This window comes from Thunnus albacares, chromosome 6 (genome assembly GCF_914725855.1).
Source record: "Thunnus albacares chromosome 6, fThuAlb1.1, whole genome shotgun sequence".
Classification (NCBI taxonomy): Eukaryota; Metazoa; Chordata; class Actinopteri; order Scombriformes; family Scombridae; genus Thunnus; species Thunnus albacares.
This window is the reverse complement of record NC_058111.1, coordinates 11878484-11901253: the sequence shown is the minus strand read 5'-3', so window position 1 is coordinate 11901253 and position 22770 is coordinate 11878484. Positions and strand designations below refer to the sequence as shown.

General features: G+C 40.6%; 1 protein-coding gene across 2 annotated transcripts; it reads left to right on the top strand.

The window, feature by feature from the left end:
* Positions 1-690: 690 nt before the first annotated feature.
* On the top strand, positions 691-16793 carry hnf1ba (HNF1 homeobox Ba). Of its 2 annotated transcripts, none has more exons than XM_044355190.1 (10): positions 691-1386; positions 3437-3636; positions 3960-4227; positions 4319-4542; positions 9498-9652; positions 10916-11042; positions 11175-11357; positions 12233-12351; positions 12713-12757; positions 14836-16793. In XM_044355190.1, the coding sequence occupies exons 1-10, from the start codon at positions 1007-1009 to the stop codon at positions 14854-14856; spliced, it is 1722 nt and encodes a 573-aa protein (XP_044211125.1). In that variant the 5' UTR covers positions 691-1006; the 3' UTR covers positions 14857-16793. The 2 variants fall into 2 exon arrangements, with proteins under 2 accessions (XP_044211125.1, XP_044211124.1); XM_044355189.1 differs by having other exon boundaries at positions 4319-4554.
* The last annotated feature ends 5977 nt before the right edge of the window (positions 16794-22770 follow it).

Below are 22770 nucleotides of genomic sequence, written 5' to 3'. Positions count from 1 at the left end.
ATGTGGGAGAGATGAAGGCATTTCAAGAATTTTAAGGGATTTTCGTCTTATAATGACATATTGTCACAATGTTATTGCTGCTGTTATATTATTAAAATCTAGTATTTTTTTTAGGAATAAAAGTGAAAGCGGAGGAACATTTCTTTCATACACTTAAAAAGAACTGCGAAATGATCATTTTAGCTTCTTTTCTAGAGCGAGCTGAAAGAAAATTAAAACATTTCTCCTTGTTATTTAAAAAAACTAAACATAAAGTGAGATATTTGACTAAATTACATTATTAGGCTTCATTAAATGAAACAAACAACTGAATTACAGCGACAACCAACACCAATACCTCATTAACAACGCCATCATAATGAACCCATTAGTGGCAGCCAACTAATGACAATGAGACCACTTAATACCTTAAATAACAACATGGGCTACATTTAGTCACTCTATAAGTAGGTATAGATTATACAAAAAAAACCCACTCATGAATAAATAAAATAAACATGAAAAAAAAACACAAAGAGGAGAATAACCTAAAGAGAATAAAGCCATTGCTGGGAGATTTGATCCAGCGATGTGGATATGTTCAGCTCGCCTTTCTTAAAAGTCTTTATGGCATATACAACAGGGTCCAAAGTCCATTAAAGTTTTGCTGATAAGGGGAGCCAATAAAAGCAGCAGTGCTGCAGTGTAAACACATGTCTACCTCGGCCCAGAGAGGGCCGTATTCTGCGGATTTACATAAGGTTCCCATCAGCCTGCCCACTCATTACCATGTTTTATATTCCCCCGCACTGGGAAAGCATCATGGCAAAGTAGCTCCATCCTCCCCTCAACAGGGAAGTGAAGCAGTTTCTCGGAGCAGGTGTCAGCAGCGGTAAACTCCCCACAACACTGGACCAGAGAGGAAGGAAGGAACTTTTACTTTATTATTCTTATTCTTATCTCCTTCTATCCCCACCTTTTTCTTTGCCCCATCGCGCACACACAGCAGGCCTATGTTGTGTTTTTAATGTTCTCTAAAATGGTATCCAAGCTGACATCCCTGCAGCAGGAGCTCCTCAGCGCCCTGCTGGACTCAGGAGTTACCAAAGATGTTCTGATCCAGGCCCTGGATGATATGGACCCGAGCCCGCCCGGCTTTGGAGTAAAATTGGAGAACCTGCCCATGTCTCCCGCTGCTCCTCAGAGCGGAAAGATGAACGCAGGGGACCAGGACACGAAGCCCATCTTCCACACGCTCACCAACGGCCACAGCAAGGGCAAGCTGTCCGGGGACGAGGGCTCCGAGGACGGGGACGACTACGACACGCCGCCGATCCTGAGGGAGCTCCAGTCGCTCAACACGGAGGAGGCCGTCGAGCAGAGGGCGGAGGTGGATCGCATGTTGGCGTGAGTTTTTTTTGCTATGTTTGACTCTTTTTAAAAAAGTACGAATTCACTAATATCTCCGCAATATGAACGTGAAACGAGAAAGTGAAAATTAGCGTCTATAAATCTAAGGGTTGTCTTATTGAATTGTAGCGGACTCTACACTCTACTTTAAAAGGTTAGAAAGCGAGGCTAATTTTGAATAAACAAAAAATAGGCCTTAATTTCCCTTAAGAGCTTCCCCTTCTTTGTTTACAATTTTAAAATAACCCGCCACGGCTTCGTTTTCACATTCTGGTTACTAATTATCCACATGGATTATTATTTCTTTACCTTTGGAAAATATCAGCTGAACTTATTTATTATTAACTTTACTCCACCTCTCAACGATAAAAAATCCGGCAAAGGGGCCACATGAGGAGAAAGTCAATAGAAGCAACGTCTGGCTGGGAATTTAGAATAAAAAATAACAAATAACAAATTAACAAGATTTATAATAATAATGCAATTATTGCTACGCGTAACAATTTACGCGTAGCAATTATATAATAATAATAATAATAATAATAATAATAATAATAATAATAATAATAATAATACAGTTTGATTTACTTATTTGCTCATTAATCTAAATAAAATAGTTTTCTTTCGTTTCCGTTTATTCACGTGTCAGTAAACCCATCATGGCAATTTGACATCACTAATCCATTTATTTCCAATTATCTCCACTCAAATCGCTCACTTCACTGTAAAACTAATATTTGAGTCTCTATCGTCGGCTAACAGGACCGGAAGAATATCCAAACGAACCCACGTGTAGTTAAGTTATTATTAATTTTATTCTATAAATCATCAACTGAAAGATACACAGTGGCGTGTGATTAGAGTGAATGGAGATCTGGTTATTCATTGTCAAAAGTTATAAACTAACATCTCCCACTTAACCAGCAGACTGAGATGTAGGCCTCCACATTCTCCAAAACAAACACACGCGGGTAGATTTGCTATAATTACGGATGTCAGTATGTCTGGGCCTGCTAATCTCGGATTGTAAGGTAAAGTAAATCTCGATTTTTCTTTACATTCTGTCACTGCAAAAAAAAAAAAAAAAAAAAAAAAAAAAAAAAAGGACCCAGAGATACAGTATAATGCTTTCTTTATATATGGAGTCAAAGTCAACGTGTAATTCCTTAAAAAAAATAAAAAATTTTTCATTGAACTTCACTGTTATTTGAGATACCGTACATTTCTAATTTTAAAAGCCATGTAATCCTAACCTCAAACTATCATTTCATTAACAATGAAAACATGACTGAGTTTAATATGACAAATGCATTTTTAAAAATTTCTTTAATTGAGCCAAACCTAAAAAAATATATATTTTACAGATTGCTGTTTTATGGCACATGTGGTCTCTATAGTTTAACCAAATACAGTCAGAAAATCTGATTATGATCTTTTCACTAACAGATCTTTTCAAGTCTATCTAATGATGTTTAAACCCATTTGTTACACATTTTCATTGTAGCAGAAGTTTACTGCAAATTTTAACACGTCTAATCTAACTTGTTTCCAGGCTGAAATCAGGAGTTTAGGAGACAAATACTAAGTCCAAGTTTCTCAACCTCACTGAATCCACTTGAACTAACCTTTGAAAATATTTACAGCCTATTGAGCGGGCTACAATGATAAACGGGTTGCCTGTGAGGGTGCTCATTATCGTTACAACCCCTTTAAACTTGAGGCCTTGCAAAACAGGGAAGCTAGAAGGAAGGATCAAGTCCATGAGCGGCTGAGTGTTTGATCATAATGGTTTCATATTTTTAGATTTTGTAAGGGTGTGAATAAACTTTCACTATCAACAAAAGTACCAGTATGTTCTGAAAATATCTCCCCTTCACATGAAACATTCCTCATGTAAGTCATTTGATTGTATGAGGTAGAATAAAAAACTTTCTTTCAGCCATATAATCTGTGTAAAGCTAGTTTTACTACTTTCCCTCTGTGAGTGCACATTGTTCAGTGGTGAAATGAGTCATGTTTTCTGCTCCTGTGTTTTATCTGAACCTAGAGAGGATCCATGGCGTGCTGCCCGCATGATCAAAGGTTACATGCAACAGCACAACATTCCCCAACGGGAGGTGGTGGACATCACAGGGCTGAACCAGTCTCACCTCTCCCAGCACCTCAACAAAGGCACGCCCATGAAAACGCAGAAACGAGCGGCCCTCTACACCTGGTATGTCAAGAAACAGCGGGAAATTCTCAGACGTAAGTTAATATTTGAGTTTCTAACAGCTTGGCTCTGGCCTGCGCTTTATTTGGGTTTCAAACTTGCAGGGATATCAAGTTGTATTGGACATTTCCTCATCATACTGTATACAGCAATAGACGTGTCCTAAATCCTGTTATTGAGAATCCTAATTGAAAAGATGTATGCTCAATATTTTGTTGTAATTTGTCATATTCCATCAAAAGGAAACAACAAACTATCATTTAAAGATTGAAAACACCACTCTTACCTGTGTTAATAATAATGTTTTTGCCATTTTGCGGTTCTAGTTTTATTAAATATGCCTCCTCTTATTTTTCAGAGTTCAACCAGGCAGTGCAAGGTTCTGGCAGCAATATGACAGACAAAGGCAATCAGGATCCAACGTTTTTTTTCCCAGAGTTCAACCCCACTGGTCAGAGCATGGGTCAGCCCGGCGATGAGGTCGGCAGTGAACCCTCGTGCAAGAAAATGAGACGTAACCGTTTCAAATGGGGGCCTGCATCACAGCAGATCCTCTACCAGGCCTATGAAAGGCAGAAGAACCCCAGCAAAGAGGAGAGGGAAGCTCTGGTAGAAGAGTGCAACAGGTGGGCAAATATGACACCTTCCTGTACCTTCCTAGAAAAACGTCCTAGTATCAGTCCAAATTTTTCACTTTGTACAATTTGTTTCCTGCAGAGCCGAGTGTCTCCAGAGAGGCGTATCCCCCTCCAAAGCTCAGGGCCTCGGCTCTAATCTGGTCACAGAAGTGCGAGTCTACAACTGGTTTGCCAACCGGCGCAAAGAGGAAGCCTTCAGGCAGAAGTTGGCCATGGACGCCTACAGCACACCAACCCACAGCATCAACCCTTTGCTGTCGCACAGCTCGCCACATCATCCCCAGACCAGCGCTTCACCTCCCAGTAAGATGCCAGGTAGCGTCGTTTCACATGCAGTTCAGCGTCACAGAGAACAGATAGGATATATTATATGCTACCTTTCCAAATGCCTCGCTTATGCTGGCAAATACAACATAATTAGTGACAGAACAATCATAAAAATATTTCCTAACTTCAATTAATAGAGGAATTGTTAGATAATAGTTAAAAAAAAGTACATGGTTTTGTTTTCCACAGTGTGAAAATACTGTCAGAAGCACAGTTGATGTGATCAGGGTGGCAGAGAAAGAGGGGGCAAGTGATCAATGAGTGTGAGTGAGTGAGCTGAGCAAATGCCATTGTTATTCTGATCTTTGAAAACACACTGAGAACAATCCACATTGTACCTGCAATCTCCACTCCAAAGTCAGCATGGAGAAGCATGACACAAAGGGCAGCAATCCTGTGACAGGCCAGGGTCAGGCCAGGGTCAGGGAGGGGGGACAGACACATCCAGATCACCTCGACATTACGCCGTCATTTCCACATTTCCCCCTGCCATACAGGTTGCTAATGACTCCTCTCAGACAGTTGCCAAAACAAGGAAATGCTGTGCGTTATTGCGCTGACCATTTCACCCCGACCTGATGTTTGCATTCACAGTAATTAGTATTGACTGAGTCTACCTGGTGTATACGACATAAAAACAAAGCTGATAGGCTTCACAGAGCATTTATCCTCCGTGCCATCACTCACCCTCCATAAAACTGTGATTTGAGAGACTCACTCAGAGCCTATTGTTGTCCTCTCATGTCCGAACACGAGGCGAGCTTTGAAGGGAAAACAAACTGTTTGCCTTGGCTTGCTCTTTTACCTTTGGATAAACTGGTCCTGCTTGTGGATTGTCTGTTTGCTTGAGTTTTGTGTTGTTGTTGCTCAGAACACCTGACCAGGCACTGACCTCAGGTCGCGAAGGCAGAGGGGTCAGCGATACGGTTGTAGCGTCAGGAGGGAAGGGTCGCTGGCGGAAAGCACTTTGCTCCCCCAAAAACCCTCAGCTGGCTGCTTACAAGGTGTCCTGCTGGCATCCTGCCGACAGCATCAGCTGTTTTTCAGTGTCAGCCCCTGGCCTGACAATAATATCCCAGCAGGGTGTCTCATTGCGTTGCTAGGGCACGGCCTGTATTATGCATGCTTAATGGACAATTAAAATCCTTTGCTACTACATCTCCCAGGCCTTTGATAAGGGGCTCCTCTGACTTCTACTCTCTATACTCTGCTTCGGCAGGGGGTCCCATTGTCTGTGGTGTATTAGAAGACTGCAGTGACTGTAACCTAGGTTCATTTATCTCTGCTGGGCCTTGAGGAGGACTGATTTTAAAGCCCCCCCCCTCTCACCTTTATGGGTATTAGTATAGTTGCTGAGGCTGGGCGCAGACTTGGAGCAGCAGGAGCTGTCCACTGGGGTATTGGCTCTTTTCTGGCCAGACAGGACTGATGACCCCTTCTTCGCCTATAGAGAAAGCTAGTAATCCCCCTCCTTAAATCGTCGCCACACCTTCAGTCATATGAGAGAGGTCACTGCTGGGTCAAATCAAAGAAACTCCTCTTACTTTGGGAGTTTTTATTGATTCTGTTACGGTTCGTTGGATAGTTGGTCACAATTGGATAGACAGTCAAACAATGACGAGCAGTTTTGGTTACGGCCTTTTTTTAACTTTCAGAAAGGAAACTGATCTAAGGCAGATTACATATTTTGTTAGCACACACTTGTGTTGTCCTAAGAGATATTTACCTACTCTCCATCCACTAATAATGTTTACTGAGCTTAACTAATCCATTTTATTTAGGCCATTTCACTTTGAGGCATGAATCTCTACTAACAAAATAATTAAAGGTATACTATGTAGGATTTTCCTAAAAAAAATGTATTGACTCATGCAAAAACAATCCCTCTCAATCATTTATGACCCACTAGAAGTGTGTGGCAGAGTCCCTGCCCTCTGCCTGTATTTTCTTATTATTTTGCTGTGTTTGGGATGTTTCTGGGCATAAACCTTTGGGCAGTGGGTGTGTAGCCCCCAGCCAATAACAGCACACAGGGTGTGAGGTCAGGACTCATGGTGTAGTGACCGTCTCTGTCTTCCTCCTCTGCTATCTGTGTGTGTCATGGATGTATAAAGAGAACAGGTCTGTGTCTGTTTGACCGAGGGTGGGGCTGAGCTACACACACACAGGCAGCGCAGAGAGGCCACAGCCGCCAAAATGAAACATGCGCTTTGGCTGCATTCACACAAAATCTCGCAATGTGGCACCTTCCCACAGGGTTTTATGGAGGTGTGCGGAGGTGTGGTTGTGTTTATTGGTGCTTCAGAATGTAACCGCTGTGAAACAATCAGAAAATAATGTTTTACTTATCTGATTCAGTGCTTTGTTCTTGCTACTGTCGCTCCCTCTCTTCATTTATTCCCTAGCTCACTCGACCACCGCCATTCTCTCTCTCCCTAGCTCTGGTGCTGTTGAGCCGGGGAGGAGGGGCCAACTTTGAATGTTGTGTTTACAAACAGCAGCCAACAAATCCTGCATAGTATGCCTTTAGCAACCTTCCTTGGCTGATTAATTTTTATAAAAACGTACTGTATTTAGAAACATTTGATTTTCCTTATACTAAAATAATGCTAATGCAGCTGAAAGCTCCATGAAATTGAGCCAGTGCTGTGTAAGCTCAGCTGCATCCTTCTGCATGTTACAAAACTAGCAGACTCAGAAGTTCCAGATCAGATACAGTAGTAGGGGGGATTGTCCGTGGGTTGCGTTGCTTTCCGTCACCTCAGGCTAGCTTGGAACACTTACACACACACACAGAAAGGATGGCCCTAGCTCTGCACTTTCCACTGCTCTGACTTTGTCTCCCAGAGAGCCACAAAAAAGAGACTGGATACGTCCTGCAGAGACCCAGGAGGTCTGTCATATGCAGCGGCACTACAATGAGCACTGCCTGGGGTTGGGGAGGCAGGCTTTGATATTACATGGGTCACACAGGGAGCTAGAGCCTTTTAAACCTGCTGAAGCCTCTTGCTACCACTCCCCTTCTGAAGTTCTCGCCCTCCCCCTGCTCTCAAAGGGCAGTCCTTGGCTCTACGTGGATTGTGCCATTGTGTCAGAGCAAAGTTTTACTTTTACAGACTCTTAAAATAAAATGATGGTAGAAGCAATCTCTCAACTTAGCTTTCTAGAAACTCAAGAGTCTTTGAGTTTATATCTTGGAAATCCTCCTTCCTTACTCCAAGGTTCCCTGCAGCTAGAATTACTGCTGCACCCAAAGAAACAAAACTGGCTTGAATAGCATCCTATTCTCCCTCTGACACTTTAAGAGGTCGCCCAGTTCTGAGATAACTGCCTTTTTATGAGTCCTACTCTATTGTGTGGCAATGGGGGTCATGAGTCCAATGGAGTGCTTTATTGTACTGCGTCAGTGTTTACAAGGCACGGTGGAGTGTTGTGGGGTTGCTAGTATGTTGCAGAAGACAATATGAAGTCTGCGGGCTGAACAAAATGGAGGACAGGTACTTAGGGAATGAAATATGGCGCTGTGTCTTTGCTTCAGACATCATTGTATCTTTAGTTAAAGGTGCAGTGTGTAGAATTTAGTGGCATCTAGCGGAACAGACTTGCCAGAATGTGAATATAATATTCATATGTTTTAATTAGTGTATAATCACGTGAAAATAAGAACTGTTGTGTTTTTGTTACCTTAGAACGAGCCCTTTATATATCTACACAGGTAACAGGTCCCCTTCCACAGAGACCACCATATTGCACCGCCATGTTTCTACAGTAGCCCAGAACAGACAAACCAAACACTGGCTCTAGAGAGGGCCTTTTGCGTTTTTCGCTCTCAGACATGAGAGTTGCATTGATTTTGTCATCTAAACTCTCAGCAAGAAAACAAATAAGTATATTTTCCAAAATTTTGAACTATTGCTTTAAATACACAGCATCTTATGAAGAGATTATTATTAATGCTTAGTTATATGTGAGTTGATACACATGAATCATCCAAAAGCTCAAAGAAAGATGATTATTTAAGATTTTCTCTATCAAAAATTATTGCTGTTTTGTTTTCTTTGACACCTGAAGCAAACTTTCAAATCTGCAAACACACATCTTGTTTCCAGCAGTGACAAGAAATCAATGACCCTCCCATTGGTCACATTTAGTGTCAGTGCCTCTCCCTCTTTTTTTATTTTTTTTTTACCTTGAAATAATTGTATATCAATGCATCCTGTCACGTCTGACCGACTTCGGTAGAGCGTTTAGGCTGTCACACCTGGGTCACGGACGGAGGGCTCGGGGAAGATGGGAGATTTCAGTGCAAACATAGTCTGTCTCTGCACTGTCACACCGAGTGAGGTACGCTCTGTGTGTCTGTGTGAGGCTGAGACCACAGGATAAGAATGTGTTTGACATTGCTCGTAATTGTGTAATGTTTACTCTGTTGGTATCAGAGAGTGCCTGCATCGGCAAACAGGCATTTGATTGTCGGTTGTGGGGAGGGTCGAAGCATCCCAGTGAGAGACAACGAGTAGTCTAGACATGGGATTAAGTGATGGCACTAAAAGGAGAGCTTCGTTTTCATTCACTGTAAATATGGTGAAAACTCACATTGACATAATTAGGAACATCATTAGTGTGCTGAATGGAAAGTCTGATGGGAGTTTTGCTGTAGTGTGAGTGCGTGTACACAAGGAATGGCCTTGGCTGAGCTACACAGATAGCAGCACGGACGGGTCAATGTGTTTGTTTGCTCTGTCCTCCCCTGTCTGAGTCAAAGAGCAGGTGAGATTGGTTGGTTGGAATGACAGTGGCGCTGCTCACCACAGAACGAGGCCTATGCCGCTATCTTTCTGCCCTATATAACTGTAGTAGTTGTGGGACACAATGGCTGAGAGCCAAGACAGTTGAAACTAACTCCCCGTCTCTCTCTCTCTCTCTCTCAGTGCGCTACAGCCAAGGCCCCGGTGAGGTCACCTCCTCCACAACCATCAGTCACCACAGTAGCAATGCCATGGCGACCAGCCAGTCAGTGCTTCAGCAGGTGTCTCCGGGAGGATTGGACCCCAGCCACAGTCTGCTGTCACCTGACGCCAAGATGGTGAGTGAACACACCTGGGCCTTCATGGCCTCAGATTAGATAAGAGCAGGTCTGCATTTAGCATAAACGCACAAAGCAGGTTCCTGAACCTCCTCTCCCATGGACCCACCGGCAAGAGCCAACAATTAGCACATTGTGCTGCTCTGTTTGGAGGGTGGAGCCGAGGTGGCAGGCCATGGCTGGACTCACACTCAGCCTTCACCAGAGTACGCAGGGCACGTTCATCGCTCGGCCAATAAACCTGACAAAGAAACATTTTGTTCTTATTGATTAAATGCCTTGAAAGAAGAGTCACAGGTGGAGCTGCTTGTTCTGCCAGAGAAATGACGCCAACATTTGATTATGTCTGATGGGTTTTTTTTTCCTACTTCAGAGTTTCTCCCCTCTGCCCTAGTCCAATATTTGATCAGTGACAAGGAAACCTGTGCATAGACCCATAGCATTTGAGAAGTGGTGAAACATACTTTTATTGCAGTATAGAAAGTGTGATTTACTGTCAAAACACACCAAAATTAAACATACAGTACATACAGTACAAATTCAGTTTTAACGACTTATCTTGTTCATGCAGCTCACATGAGCATATTGTACACTAACATTCCTGTAAATTCGTAACTCTTTTGCTTTTTGGAGCAGCATTATGTGAAATAACCACAGCGAGGGCAGGCAGTGTGGTGTGCAGCAGGGCAGAGCTGACAGTTTCTTATCTGCAGATGTGCATCTGGCCCAGTCTCTCTTCTGTGGGCAGCTGGCAGCCTAGTCAAATAGACGCAGCCCAACTGAGTGGGAGGATCCTGATCCAGATAGTTATTACTGTAAATGCACAGATAGTTGTGTTGTTTCGTACAACACAGTTTGTTTTTCTTCAAATAAGCAGTTAAGCATTTATATAAACCAACATGCAGGTACAAACATCCCTCAATGTGCTACACTTCATGTGCAACACAAACACATGCACAGTCTTCCATGTAGACATTTTTCGTAGGATTTTTTTCACCTTTTGTTCCTTATCAGTATTTACTTGTGTGCTGTGTATGAGTGGAGTTACACAAGCGCAGTGTTATACAAAAGAATCAGAACTAAGTCAACATTAATGTCTGTTGTTTGTTTAGCAGCAAACATCTGTTTCACTCTGTACATACATTTAAGTGAATTTACTTAGCAGATACTCCAACCCTCATAACTTTGAGCATTGCAGTCTGTTATAACAAATACTACAGCAGTGTTGCAATTTTATTTATTTATTTTTGTATCTTTTCCCAGATTTCGGGTTCAGGTGGTGGACTTCCTCCTGTGAGCACACTCACCAACATCCACAGTTCCCATCACAGCCATCAGCAGTCACAGAACCTCATCATGCCTCTTTCTGGAGTCATGGCTATAGCACAGAGTAAGTCCTCCATCCTTCCATATGACTAAACACAGAAAATTCAAAAAAATGATGACTCATGATGACATGATTTTATCATGAGATGGTTTTTCATTGCTCTGAAGTGACTGAGATCTGGTCGTGTCTCTCCAGGTTTAAACACATCGCAGTCTCAGACGGTGCCAGTGATCAACAGTGTGGCGGGCAGCCTGGCAGCGCTGCAGCCAGTGCAGTTTTCTCAGCAGCTTCACAGCCCCCACCAGCAGAGCCTGATGCAACAGTCTCCCAGCCACATGAGCCAGCAGCCGTTCATGGCTACTGTCACACACTCACACAGTATGTAACAACTCTATTGTCTTCTTCTTTGTACGCAAGGCTTCGAGTCAGTTTTGTTAATCAGATATATCAGTGGTTTCCAAGCTTAAGCACCTTAAAAGCCTTAAAGGGGACATAACTTGCTTTTTGTGATTCTCTGTTATTGATATACTGTTATAACATTGGATTCAGGCTCAAACATGTATGGCTGTATTTGATAAGTTTATATTTTGAGCAAAGAATGGGAAAAAGAAGAAAAATCCGACTGCTATTGTAGGACAGCAGCTAAAACGGCCTGTGTCAGACAAAGGCTGAACAGAGGGGCTATAAGATAAATAAGTAGTTTTTTGAACTGTAAATCATGCAAAGATATCCCAATAGAGTCCCAGAATAAATATATTTACCTGGAAAGGTGCATGTTATGTCTCCATTAAACCAAAGCTATGTCTATGTGACATTGGTTTGAAAAAGTAACTTTTCCCTCTCAAATTATTTAATTTCAATAATTTTTAGAGGCCTGAAAGAGTAAAATTGACCAGTATTTCGTAAGACGTTTGAAAAAAAAAAAAAGAATAATTTCCAGATCTATTAAGGTTTGATTTTCTGGCCCAACTTCAATGTTGGTATCATGCATGGACACATCTCTGCCCACATGATGAGAGGAGCCAAACCAAAATTCCCTAATGATCTACTAATATTAAAAGCAGCAAGTGAAAGTGAAAGCTGGACTCACGGATATTAGATTTTTTTTTAACCTACCTTATTCCTTTGGTATCTTTTGGACATAGTCATGTGTTGCTTTTTTAACATCACATGACATATCCTGTGGATATTGAAATTTAATTTCTTGAAATGTGTTTTTTAATCTAATTATCTGTCTTACTTTTATTTTGCAGTGTACCCTCACAAGCAGGAACCCCCGCAATATTCCCACCCGTCACGTTTCCCCTCGGCCATGGTGGTCACAGACGCCAACAGCATCAGCACCCTCAGCTCCATGTCCTCAAGCAAGACGGTCAGTCTTTATCCCACACAGCACATCACATCACACGAGCCGCAGTTAGGCACACACCATCTGACCTTTTCCCTGCCTGTCTGTGAATTCAATGTCAAAAATTCGATGTCTGTAATCATTATGTTTCTATTTGCATGAGAATCAGCCGTAAATGTGAGATATTATTGCAGTTTTTGCTGTAACGCCGCTGTGGAATAATCCCTAAGGGGTGTATTGATACACAAAAATAATCCTCACCTCACTCTGATCAAGAGAATCAACACAATCACAGCACACACTGACAACAGGAACTAGATTCGCCACAGGAAGAAGTGTGTGTGTTATGACCGTGTGTTGACTTGTTTAATTCCTGTCACATTAGGATGCTCCTGTAAACAAGATGGTGCAACTTGGGGGTCTCTCCTGGGTAAATACAATTTTATCAGTTCAGTCACACCGTTTAAATGAGTAAAATCACCATAGCTGCACAAAAATCAAGTAATTTCAAGCAGTTGTAGCCATGCACACTGCTTTGTTTTACTTTTTATAGCTTTTTTTTGCTGATGTTTAAGATCAAATGTTTTCATTTTACTCCAGAGTAACAGACAAGACAGATATATGGATAGTATACTCCTCAGAATTCCTATTTCCTCTCAAACAGCCGTCTAATCAATCACCTGTTCCCTCAGCCTGAACGGCCCTTGATTAACGCGCCCTCCTTTTCACTTTCCTCTCCCTGGTGAGAGTTACCTCTGCGATCAGGAAATGAGCCCCACTGTTAATCAAAGTTCCTGGTGTCCTTCTACTTTCCTCCATGCTACAGTGAGGCTGGAGATGAGATGGGCCAGGTGGGGGTGGAGGTTTCTCTCTCTCTCTCTCTTGTTTTCTTCTTTTTTTTTTCAGTCGGTAATTACGCCTCTTCCTCTTTCCTACTTCTCCCTGCTCTCGGTGATCGCTCTAGCCTGAAATGTTGTCCACGGTGCTTTCACACGCTCAATTTCCCACGCTGAGGCAGAGTGCTTGTACGGCCGTGCTGCTACTGACAGACTGATGGGTTGATGGGATGAAAGCTCAGAGCACGGCGTATCGTCTGTGTAGTCAGGAAGTCACACAAATCTCTCAGAGGCTATGAAATAGATATATTTTTGCCTGAGAAAAATCAGCAGTTTAACTAATAAACTTTTGCAACACAATTGAGATATATCTTGTGATAAAAGCTGTACCTGAGGTGACGTAAGCTGTACCTGAGATCCTTTACTTAAGTATAAGTACCAGTACCACAATGTAAAAATGCTTAATTACAACTAAAATTTAAAATCCCACAATTCATATAGAAAGTAGTCATGCTGTAGAAAATTGTGACTGACATATCAATGCAAAATAAGCATTTTTACTGTTGTAGTTGGTTGAGTCTACAAGATAAATCTGAGGGGTTGTCAGATGATTAATGAAAGAGTAAAAAAAGCAAAAATCAAAGTTCTGTTACACCAATTTGTGTTCATTTTTAAAAATATTTTCTATTTTTTTTTGTTGTGAAATATTGGAGCCCTGGACAACCATCTGGGAAGTTTAGCGGGGAAATGTCTCTTTGGTGCAGCTGTTAACAAGTCATAGACACCTGAAACGTGACCATGGACATCAAGTAGACACTGTTTTATTTTTTGTGTAAAATAAAGCGTCTCAAGCCAAATAGGTTGGGCTAGGCTGGTTTGATCTTTATCTGTATGGTAACCAGTAAATGATTCTGTCAAAAAATGTAGTAAAAAGTGCAATATTTCCCTTTTAAATGTAGTGAAGTAGATTTATAGAGTAACATAAAATGGAAATACTAAAGTTAATAACAAGTACTTACTTTCCAGCTCTGGCTATACACAACCCTGTGGCATTTCACAAACCCATTTATTTAGAGAGCAATTAGTGAGCAGACTCTCCCAGGTATTTTCTTATCAGGACATTATTTGGACGAGGCAGCCTTCTTCTCATGACATGACCAGCATGCTCAGGCTTTATAACACTCATTGTTTACCAAGAACCCTCCATTGTACCTGAGACTGTTTAAAACTCACCCTTGCTCACAGCCCGGCTTCTAATGACTCAGGTCTTAGCTGCAGGTCAGCTTTATCAGGTGAGGCTGTTTGCTGGCCGCAGGGTCACACCAGGGTCAGCTGTCTCCACCCCAGGAGAGGCAAGAGAAAAATAAATTCCACAAACAGTCTAAAAAAAAAAAAGAGAAAAAAAAGAGGCCATTTCAATGGAAACGAGGCTTTTCAGCGTCAGGAGAAGAGGGATGAGGAATTTATTTGGTCAGGTGTGGCACATGAAGGTGCAGGGGTGTCATATTTACATAGGTTCCATTTGTCAGGTCGCTCTCGGAGAAGCTTTGGAAATGATGCACGTTATATATACACCTGTGTTACTGGACGGGACAGATTGTATTTATTGTTTTATGTAACGCAGGCCGGCTTTGTCTAACATTTCGTCCTCTCTCTCGCTTTCTCTTTTCAGTGTCCTCTTCAAGCTTGGTGAGAGCGTCCACCTGACTTCCTTGGTGCCCAGCAACTGGAGCACATTTTTCCACCCTCTCACCGCGGTAACCATGACAACTCTTAATAACCGGCAACGGTGCGCTGGATGATGAGTCAGTCAACAAACGAGAAGAGTGACGACGTTGGGTTAGGCGGTGAAAATGAGAAATGGGACAGAGGAAAAAAAAAAAAAAAAAACTCACTGCACCTGAAAGTGAGGAGACTGGATTCCCCCTCTGTCACACACAAATGATCAACAAGGACGTATGATTTTAATCTTTGAAAACAGTATTCAATTTTCAAGCCCCTTTTCAAAAATTGTAAGAGCCAGTCATCCCTTCTGTGACATTACAAAGGAACAAACACCGAGCACCAAAAACCGCTCTTGAACTACATGGCATGGACCTGAATGAAGGCTTTGGGGACAGCTTATATTATACTGTGATTTAAGGTGGAAATATGAAGATACACTGACACCAACAGAGACAGTGATCCGCCTCTGAGAAGGCTGACCGACTCGGTGAAGGCGGTTCCTTCAAACCAACTTCCTGGATGCCTTTAACGGCTACACGAATCATGCTCCCGCTTACAGGACTTTAAAGTGTATCGCCTTGAACTGTGTGACAATCACAATAACATTGTATTGATCTTGTACATGCATTAGCGATTTGACATTCTTACTGGGCTTTAAAAGGAGTCTTCCATGTTATTCTCTCACACTCAGTTTACTGCGCTAGTGTTGTTAGTGCAGATTTTCTCGCTTGAGGGGGGGGGGGGGGATTCGTCATTTCGAGTTGTTCAATGTGTATACTGTGATTGAAAAGACTTTGACAATCTTGAAAGGACTATGCAATGCGTCTTGTAAGTGTATGCAATGCTTTGTATAACTGGATTCTGCACAGAACTCCACACACGTGACACTAGAAATGAATATGCACCATCAGTGAAGGCACCAACAATTATTATAAACTGTAGCTGCTTTTGTTAAGCTGCCTGTAAGATGACACAAAAGCAGAAAGATGTGTGACAAAAGCACCAAAGGATAAGAGTTTGAATGTAGTTGAGTATAGGTACAGCTCGTATTTGTCAGCACGTCTCAAAAGCTAGCCTACTATATCTATAAACCAGGTCTTGCCTTAAAGGGGGGGGGGATGACTCACACACTTTAAACGTGGCCCTGCGCCTCCATGGAAACCTCTGGCTGTTGTTTGCACATGGGTTCAGGTGAATTTCAGGAATGGGACTCACCCTCCCTTCCCTCTCCCACTTCCTGCCGCAATGTGAAGAGATACAAAATAGGACAAACATTGTTAATAATACTCCTCATCATACTGTAAATCACGGAGCAGGACCCCCCGGGGTAGAATGAAAATATTGACAAGTATCCAGAAACAAAACAGTCATCATAGTCTGGTATTTTGACATGAAAGAGGGCAATGTTGTCACAGCGGCAACTCTAATCAAACAGGAATCCAAAAAAGACATGAGCGCTGGGGAGAGGAGAAGTCGCTGAGGGTACAGACACCCACACTGACAGTATTAGACACTCACAGTCCCAGAGCAGCTGGTCAATGGTGGGAAAGTGTGAGATGGGAACCAATTTAAGTTTTCCTTTCACTATAACCGGACAAAAAGGTACTTTTGATCTGAAATGGAAGCAGAAACAGTGCATATCATACTGCAGGTGTGGCAGATCCAGTCTCCTGTTCAATATTAGGTCATTACATTGTTATTATTATGTTGGTTGGTTTGTGACTGTTATAACTACATCTACTGCCATCTGATCAGAGGGCACTCATACTTGTGTGACAGGACATGATTTTTTTTTTCCTCTTAATGTATTATTTTTGTATAAAATTGAAATCAATCATAAATCATTATTTATACTTTCTGAGAAAATATTGATATTTCAAGTAAAAGTTTTTTTTTCAAAATGAATTCATGTTTTTGGTTGTTTTGTGTGAACTGAGGAACAATTTCTTGGTGTTTTCATACTTTGTGTAGATTGTTAGTACTGATATGAGCTTCACTTGAGTTTTTAATACAAGATAAGGGTCACTGGTAGTTTTTAATTCAAGCCTATCATATACAATAGATACCCAGACACACAGTTTAACTTCTTCACATTATGTTCACCTGTTTGTGCATGTTTAAGCATGAGAGAGGATTTCTATGAAGACAGAAAAGAAAAAGAAAACAGAGAAAGAATCGGAGTTAGAGTTGGATGAAGACAGTCTGGCTATCAATATTGAATATTTTAGGCTGCTGTATATCAAACAAGTGAGGGAGTCTTAAGGAGTTAGGCTTCTAATTATGTTAATGTACAGTATAGTAAAGTTCAGTTTCAGCATAACAATTTATAATGATATAGTTATTTTTATGACTTTCTCTATTTCATCAAGATCTCCTTGATGATAAAGTCACATGCAGACAGAAAGCAAAATTGACAAGAGAAACACTGCTATGGTTTGTGAGGTAATAACTTTGTTAGAGTCTACAGTCATGCTAGCAGCTCTGTGAGGCTTTGCATAGACACAACAATGCTTTGCTTTGAGCTAAATGCAATATTAAAGTACTGATATTTAGCAGGTCTGATGCTTGCATTTTCACCATGTGATAGCATGTTAGCATTTGCACACTATCACTATGCACAAAGTAGAGCCAAGGCTGACAGGAATGTGATTAGGTTTGCTGGTATTTGGCCATAAAGTACTGGATACAAAATACTTGAAAAAGTAGTCAGAGTAAAATGACAGGAAGAGGAAAAGAACACAAATTACTGAACCAAATTTCATGGCAATCTATCCAATAGTTGTCTAGATTTTTAGAATCTACAAAGGGTAAATATGGCCTGTTAAACAGTGGTGATACCCATAAAGACATCAAGTTTGCATCATGTGAAATTTTGCAAAACACAAATGTTGCTAGTACTAGGATTGTTTACCAGATTTCTTAAAACAGCTACAGTGTGATATATATTACTTGGTAAATGTCCTAACTGCACTCTTCTACCCCTGTGTTGACCTGCAGCCTCTGTCATGGAGCCCTGCTGGGGGAAGCCTTGTAATCCACTGATGTTGCTCTATTTGGTTTTCAATGAGGCCTTTGATTTTCAGACCCAGGAAGCCTCTAAAGATCTGAGCATGCCTCTTTGACTTCTTTTCTCCTAAAGAAACTGAAATATTGGGAGACTCATTAGCATCTGTTAGAGTTTGAAATACAACAGTGAACTCTCTAAACATCACATTTAATTCAACTGCAAAAAGTTTGAATACAAACTCGATTCATTAGCAGGTCTCAGAAATGAACTAAAGAATTTTTAATTCACAACATGTGCTGATCAGTTAGTGATAGTAGTGAAAATACTAATTGTATTGGTTGAGCTTTATCCCCCATGTGCTTTATTTAAGTATTTTTTAAGGGATAAGCTTGAAGCATTGATTTTTTGCGTCACTGTCACACACCTTACAGCCAATAATGTTTCAGATACAAGCGTTTAATTCAATAATCACAGCCATCTTATGTTTTGATCACATATGCACATTATCACACTGCTAATTCATGTATGGTATCATTATAACTACAGTTTTAAGAATTATGTTAGTTTTGATATGTTTTAGAATATTTTTTACAACTAAACTGTTATTGTTGTGCTGAATTTAAATGACATCTGCAGCAGTTCTGTGCCCCAAATAACCTTTTGAGGTCAACATCACTTATAGATTTTTATACAAGTCACTTACTTTATAGTTAACCAACATGCCTGATTTAAAGGGATTAGTTTAGTGTTCACAAACTAATTCAAACCTGAAACGTCTTTTGACCACCAACCTCACTCTCTACCCTGCACTTCACAGAAGACTAGAATCATTTGTTTACATTTTTGGAGCTACTATCTCGCTGGAAGCTTAACTGACCTGAAGAAATTTAACGTACTTTTAGGACAGTGTTAATCACGTCTACATAATGATCACCACCTCCTACATGCTGTATCCATCCTGTTCAGGGCTGCATCTATTCAAATAAAGAACTCTCCCCTCACCTCTCATGGGGACCAGTTTAACTCACAGGCAGGAGGGGAGTAAAAAGGAAAGGTCATTACTGATACCAACCGACTCCGCACAAATGCTGTTAGTCAAATCATGATGCCATCAGAAAAGCTTCACTGTGCAGACATGCTGGACTCTGCAGATACTTGCCCATGATTCAAAATCATCCCTTTCATGTGTTAAGTATTTATACACTCACACTGAACACACACATTCGCAATAAGGCCAAGTTTAAAGTCTCTGAAACAGAAACAAGACCATGGGGTACATACTATAAAACTTCCTGCAATAAAACCATAAATACTGCTGCTACTATTGTTACTGTTACTGCTGCTACTAGTACTGTTGTATTACTGCTTCTTATATTGATACTATCAGTATTACTTTCAAGAAGAAGATAAATATGTGCATTATACCATATTCATGCAAAGTCAGTGTTGACCCAACAAATCTACAATATCTCAGTTGAACTGTTTTTATTTGATTTAATGTTTATTTGTATAGGGACAAGTATGTAACATGAACTGATGCCACATAGCAAACTATTTATAGCCTAGGCTAGTTAGCAATGCCCGTCCCTAGATGGTCCTTTAAAATCCATAGAAGTCAACAGTAAAATACATATGGAACTGCACAAAACAATATAATACATATAAAAACAATGATACAATAAAAGTATCATAAAGTAAAGTATCACAAAATGACAAGCATGACTACATGACTGATCCCTCTTTAAAAACTGTTTCAGTAAATTTAATAAAGTGATAAAAATTCAACATATTTTAATTTCTTACAAACATGGCAGTGGTGTGATCTTATCAGCTATATAATATAACAGTCCAACTATCAGTCTACTTTCCTTTGTTGTCTGTACTATATACACTGTGCATATCAATGTGTGATTACTTTGTTTATGATATCATTTATCAAGGCAAAGCCATCAACTATATACTGTACACAACTAATTTGCTTGATCTTTAAATCCAAACTCATGACATGAATAAAACAAAAAATACAAAATACAAAATCAGCAATGTTGACAAGTGAATGAATTAAAATACAAGAAAACTAAAAAGAGATACAGCATAGAGGATGCTCTGTTAGAGAGTGTAACTATTTGTCTGCTACAGTGATGGAAGTGGACCAATAGATGCAGCGCAGCCGAGGACTCGAGAGGTCAACACAAGGAGCGAGATGACACACGGGGAATAGAGGAGAGGGACAAAGAGACAGAAAGTGGAAGCTGCAGGGTGAATGTGGCCGTGTGTTTAGCCGTGCCAGAAGAAAGACTACTACATCAACTCCAGCTGAGGCCCAAGGGGTTAATGGATAAGACTACCCAGCAGGGGTCAAGGGTCAGGAGGCCACTCTCTGCCAGGGCTAATTGGTCACTGCGACCAGAGTTTACGCCAACCTTCTACGGAGAAATACATACACATGTATGGAGCTGCTCTGACAGGAGTCTTCCATCAAAAGCCTTGATCAAGGAGTCCTCTGTTGTGCTCCTGCACAGTCATGGAGATCAGTCAGGCCTCCGTAGTAACAATCAGTACCCTTCACCGTACATCGCCACCAGTACCACCTACAGTGACAGCTAAGCTGCACACATGAAAAGATAGGCGGCTTTTGATCTTAAGTTATTTGATTCAGTTCAGTTCAACTCATTAGCATTCGCTTTTTAGCTTTAATATGGAAGACGAGAAAGGAAAAAAAGTATCTTGAATGTCCATCGTGTCACAAAACATACAGTATACATATATAATACATGCAGTGTTTCTAGAGTATTGAGAGTATTATTAACATTTTATTAATAGTATTAAAAGTATTAGTGATATATATTAAGCATTAGTTTGTGTGTAACTCTTAATAACAAGCATACAAGGTGCTTTACTTTACACACCATAACATATGAATGAATGAAGGAAGTTTACAACTATACCCAGTTTACGTGACACTACAAATGTAATGCAAACGTTACAACAAAAAGTCTAAAAATAAAGAAAACCACTTTGAACAACTTTCACAATCAGCTTTTCAGACCCCCATGTATACAACAAAATTCATAAATCATTGAAAAAACATATTCCTTATAACAAGAGAAACATAGAATAAACTAAATAATAAGTTTTTCTTAAATGTTCAGGCTTCTGAGACAACCTCAAACACATTAAACATGAACACCTATTCCAATTATTGATCATCTGCACGAGCTACTTCATGAAAAATTGACACTATTTAACTCATCATACATTACAGAAGTCAACTTCACTTCTCCTAAATCATACAGCTCACACGTTGTGTTTCCTTCTTAATATTTTTATGGGAGAGGAAGAATAGCAGTTCTCAACTGTGCAGCTGAAGCAAGATGTAACACATACACTCTTTAAAAAAAAGACAAAAAATATTATTTGAGCGTATCCTCTTCATTTTAAAACAAAAATCAAAATCAAAACATTAAAATAAACCAATCAAGAAACATATAAAGTGTTTTGACTTAAAATTATGAAGTGATTGTTGGTTTATTAGGTAATTTTATTTTTAAACATGAATTAAAGTGATTTTAATTCATTAACAAAAGTAATAGATTGAGTAGAAATCCTGATAGTTAGGGTTGGATCTCCTCTCATTAACACAGCTGTTAGAAACCTGCTGCAGGACCTCAGACTGTGATAAATCTTACAGAGAGCTTAAAAACCTGTTGCCACCAATCCCTCAGTGCACTTGTTTATTATGAAAAATGTACCGAGGAAATTCACTTTGTCACCGTCTAAGGAAATAACTCATGACAGACTAAAGCACCAGAAAAACAAGGCTTATTTATGGTCCTCTATGTGGGGTTTTACCTGAAGGATATACAGTGTAAACAAGCATTAAAGTGAAGAGTAGGGCCACACAAAGTATTTCAGATGAGTCTCCGCAGGGCGAAAGTGCAAGTCTGTTTTCAGCCTGCGTCTAAATTCACTCTATTTGCATGCAAGGCTGAAAAACAGTAAGATCCCCTGGTTTGGAGGAATCCTGACAGATTGATGTTGTCATGCTGATGCTGTCACAGGCTTAATGCTGGACAGGTTAATGATTTATGGGGAATAGTGGGATACCCAGAATGGGACCCGGGTTAATGTTCACCTTTCTCGCCGGACCTCCTCTCTGGGGGGGGGTCTGCCCAAAGCCAGTCCAGATCCAACCACCGCGGGGACATGACTGACTCGACCGGCCTCCAGCTAAACCTGGCACACACAGCAGGGAGGGAGCCCTCGCTCTGCTCTCTGAGGCCGGTGAATGGATTCAGAGCAGAGGAGGGGACGGGAGACTGACTGAGGCCTAATCGTCTTTTTAATGAGGAACAATTGGAGCAATCAAGAGCAGCAGAAAATACTCCAAACAGTTGCAATGAGCTCATATAAACAAATCAACAACACAAGTGATAATTAACAACATTTAAAGCCCAAACATGAACACGAGTTTCATGATTATTGTCCCCCAGTGCACCCTTCCTCTAATTTGATTATTTGGATGTTTGATATTTTATTTATTCAGCAAACTGTTTTATTGTATTTTCTGCACATTCTGTTTTCCAAGCCCCATCCACACAGCCAGAAATAAAAATTCTGGTGGAAAGACACTGAGTCTTTTAAGGCTGCAAATTTTCTCAATTTATCGACTAATTGTTTGGTCTATAAAATGTTAGAAAATGGTGAAACATGTCAACCACTGTTTCCCAAAGCCCAAGATGATGTGTTCAAATGTCTTGTTTTGTCCCGACCAACAGTCCACATCCCAAAGATATTCGGTTTACTGCCATAAAATACTAAAGAAACCAGAAAATAATCACATTTGAGAAGCTGAAATTTGGACATTGGTGATTA

Coding starts and splice junctions, on each gene's coding strand:
- hnf1ba (XM_044355189.1), top strand. CDS start 1,007: ATGTTCTCTAAAATGGTATCCAAGCTGACATCCCTGCAGCAGGAGCTC. Junction 1,387..3,436: donor GAGGTGGATCGCATGTTGGC/GTGAGTTTTTTT, acceptor ATCTGAACCTAG/AGAGGATCCATGGCGTGCTG. Junction 11,043..11,174: donor AGTCATGGCTATAGCACAGA/GTAAGTCCTCCA, acceptor GTGTCTCTCCAG/GTTTAAACACATCGCAGTCT.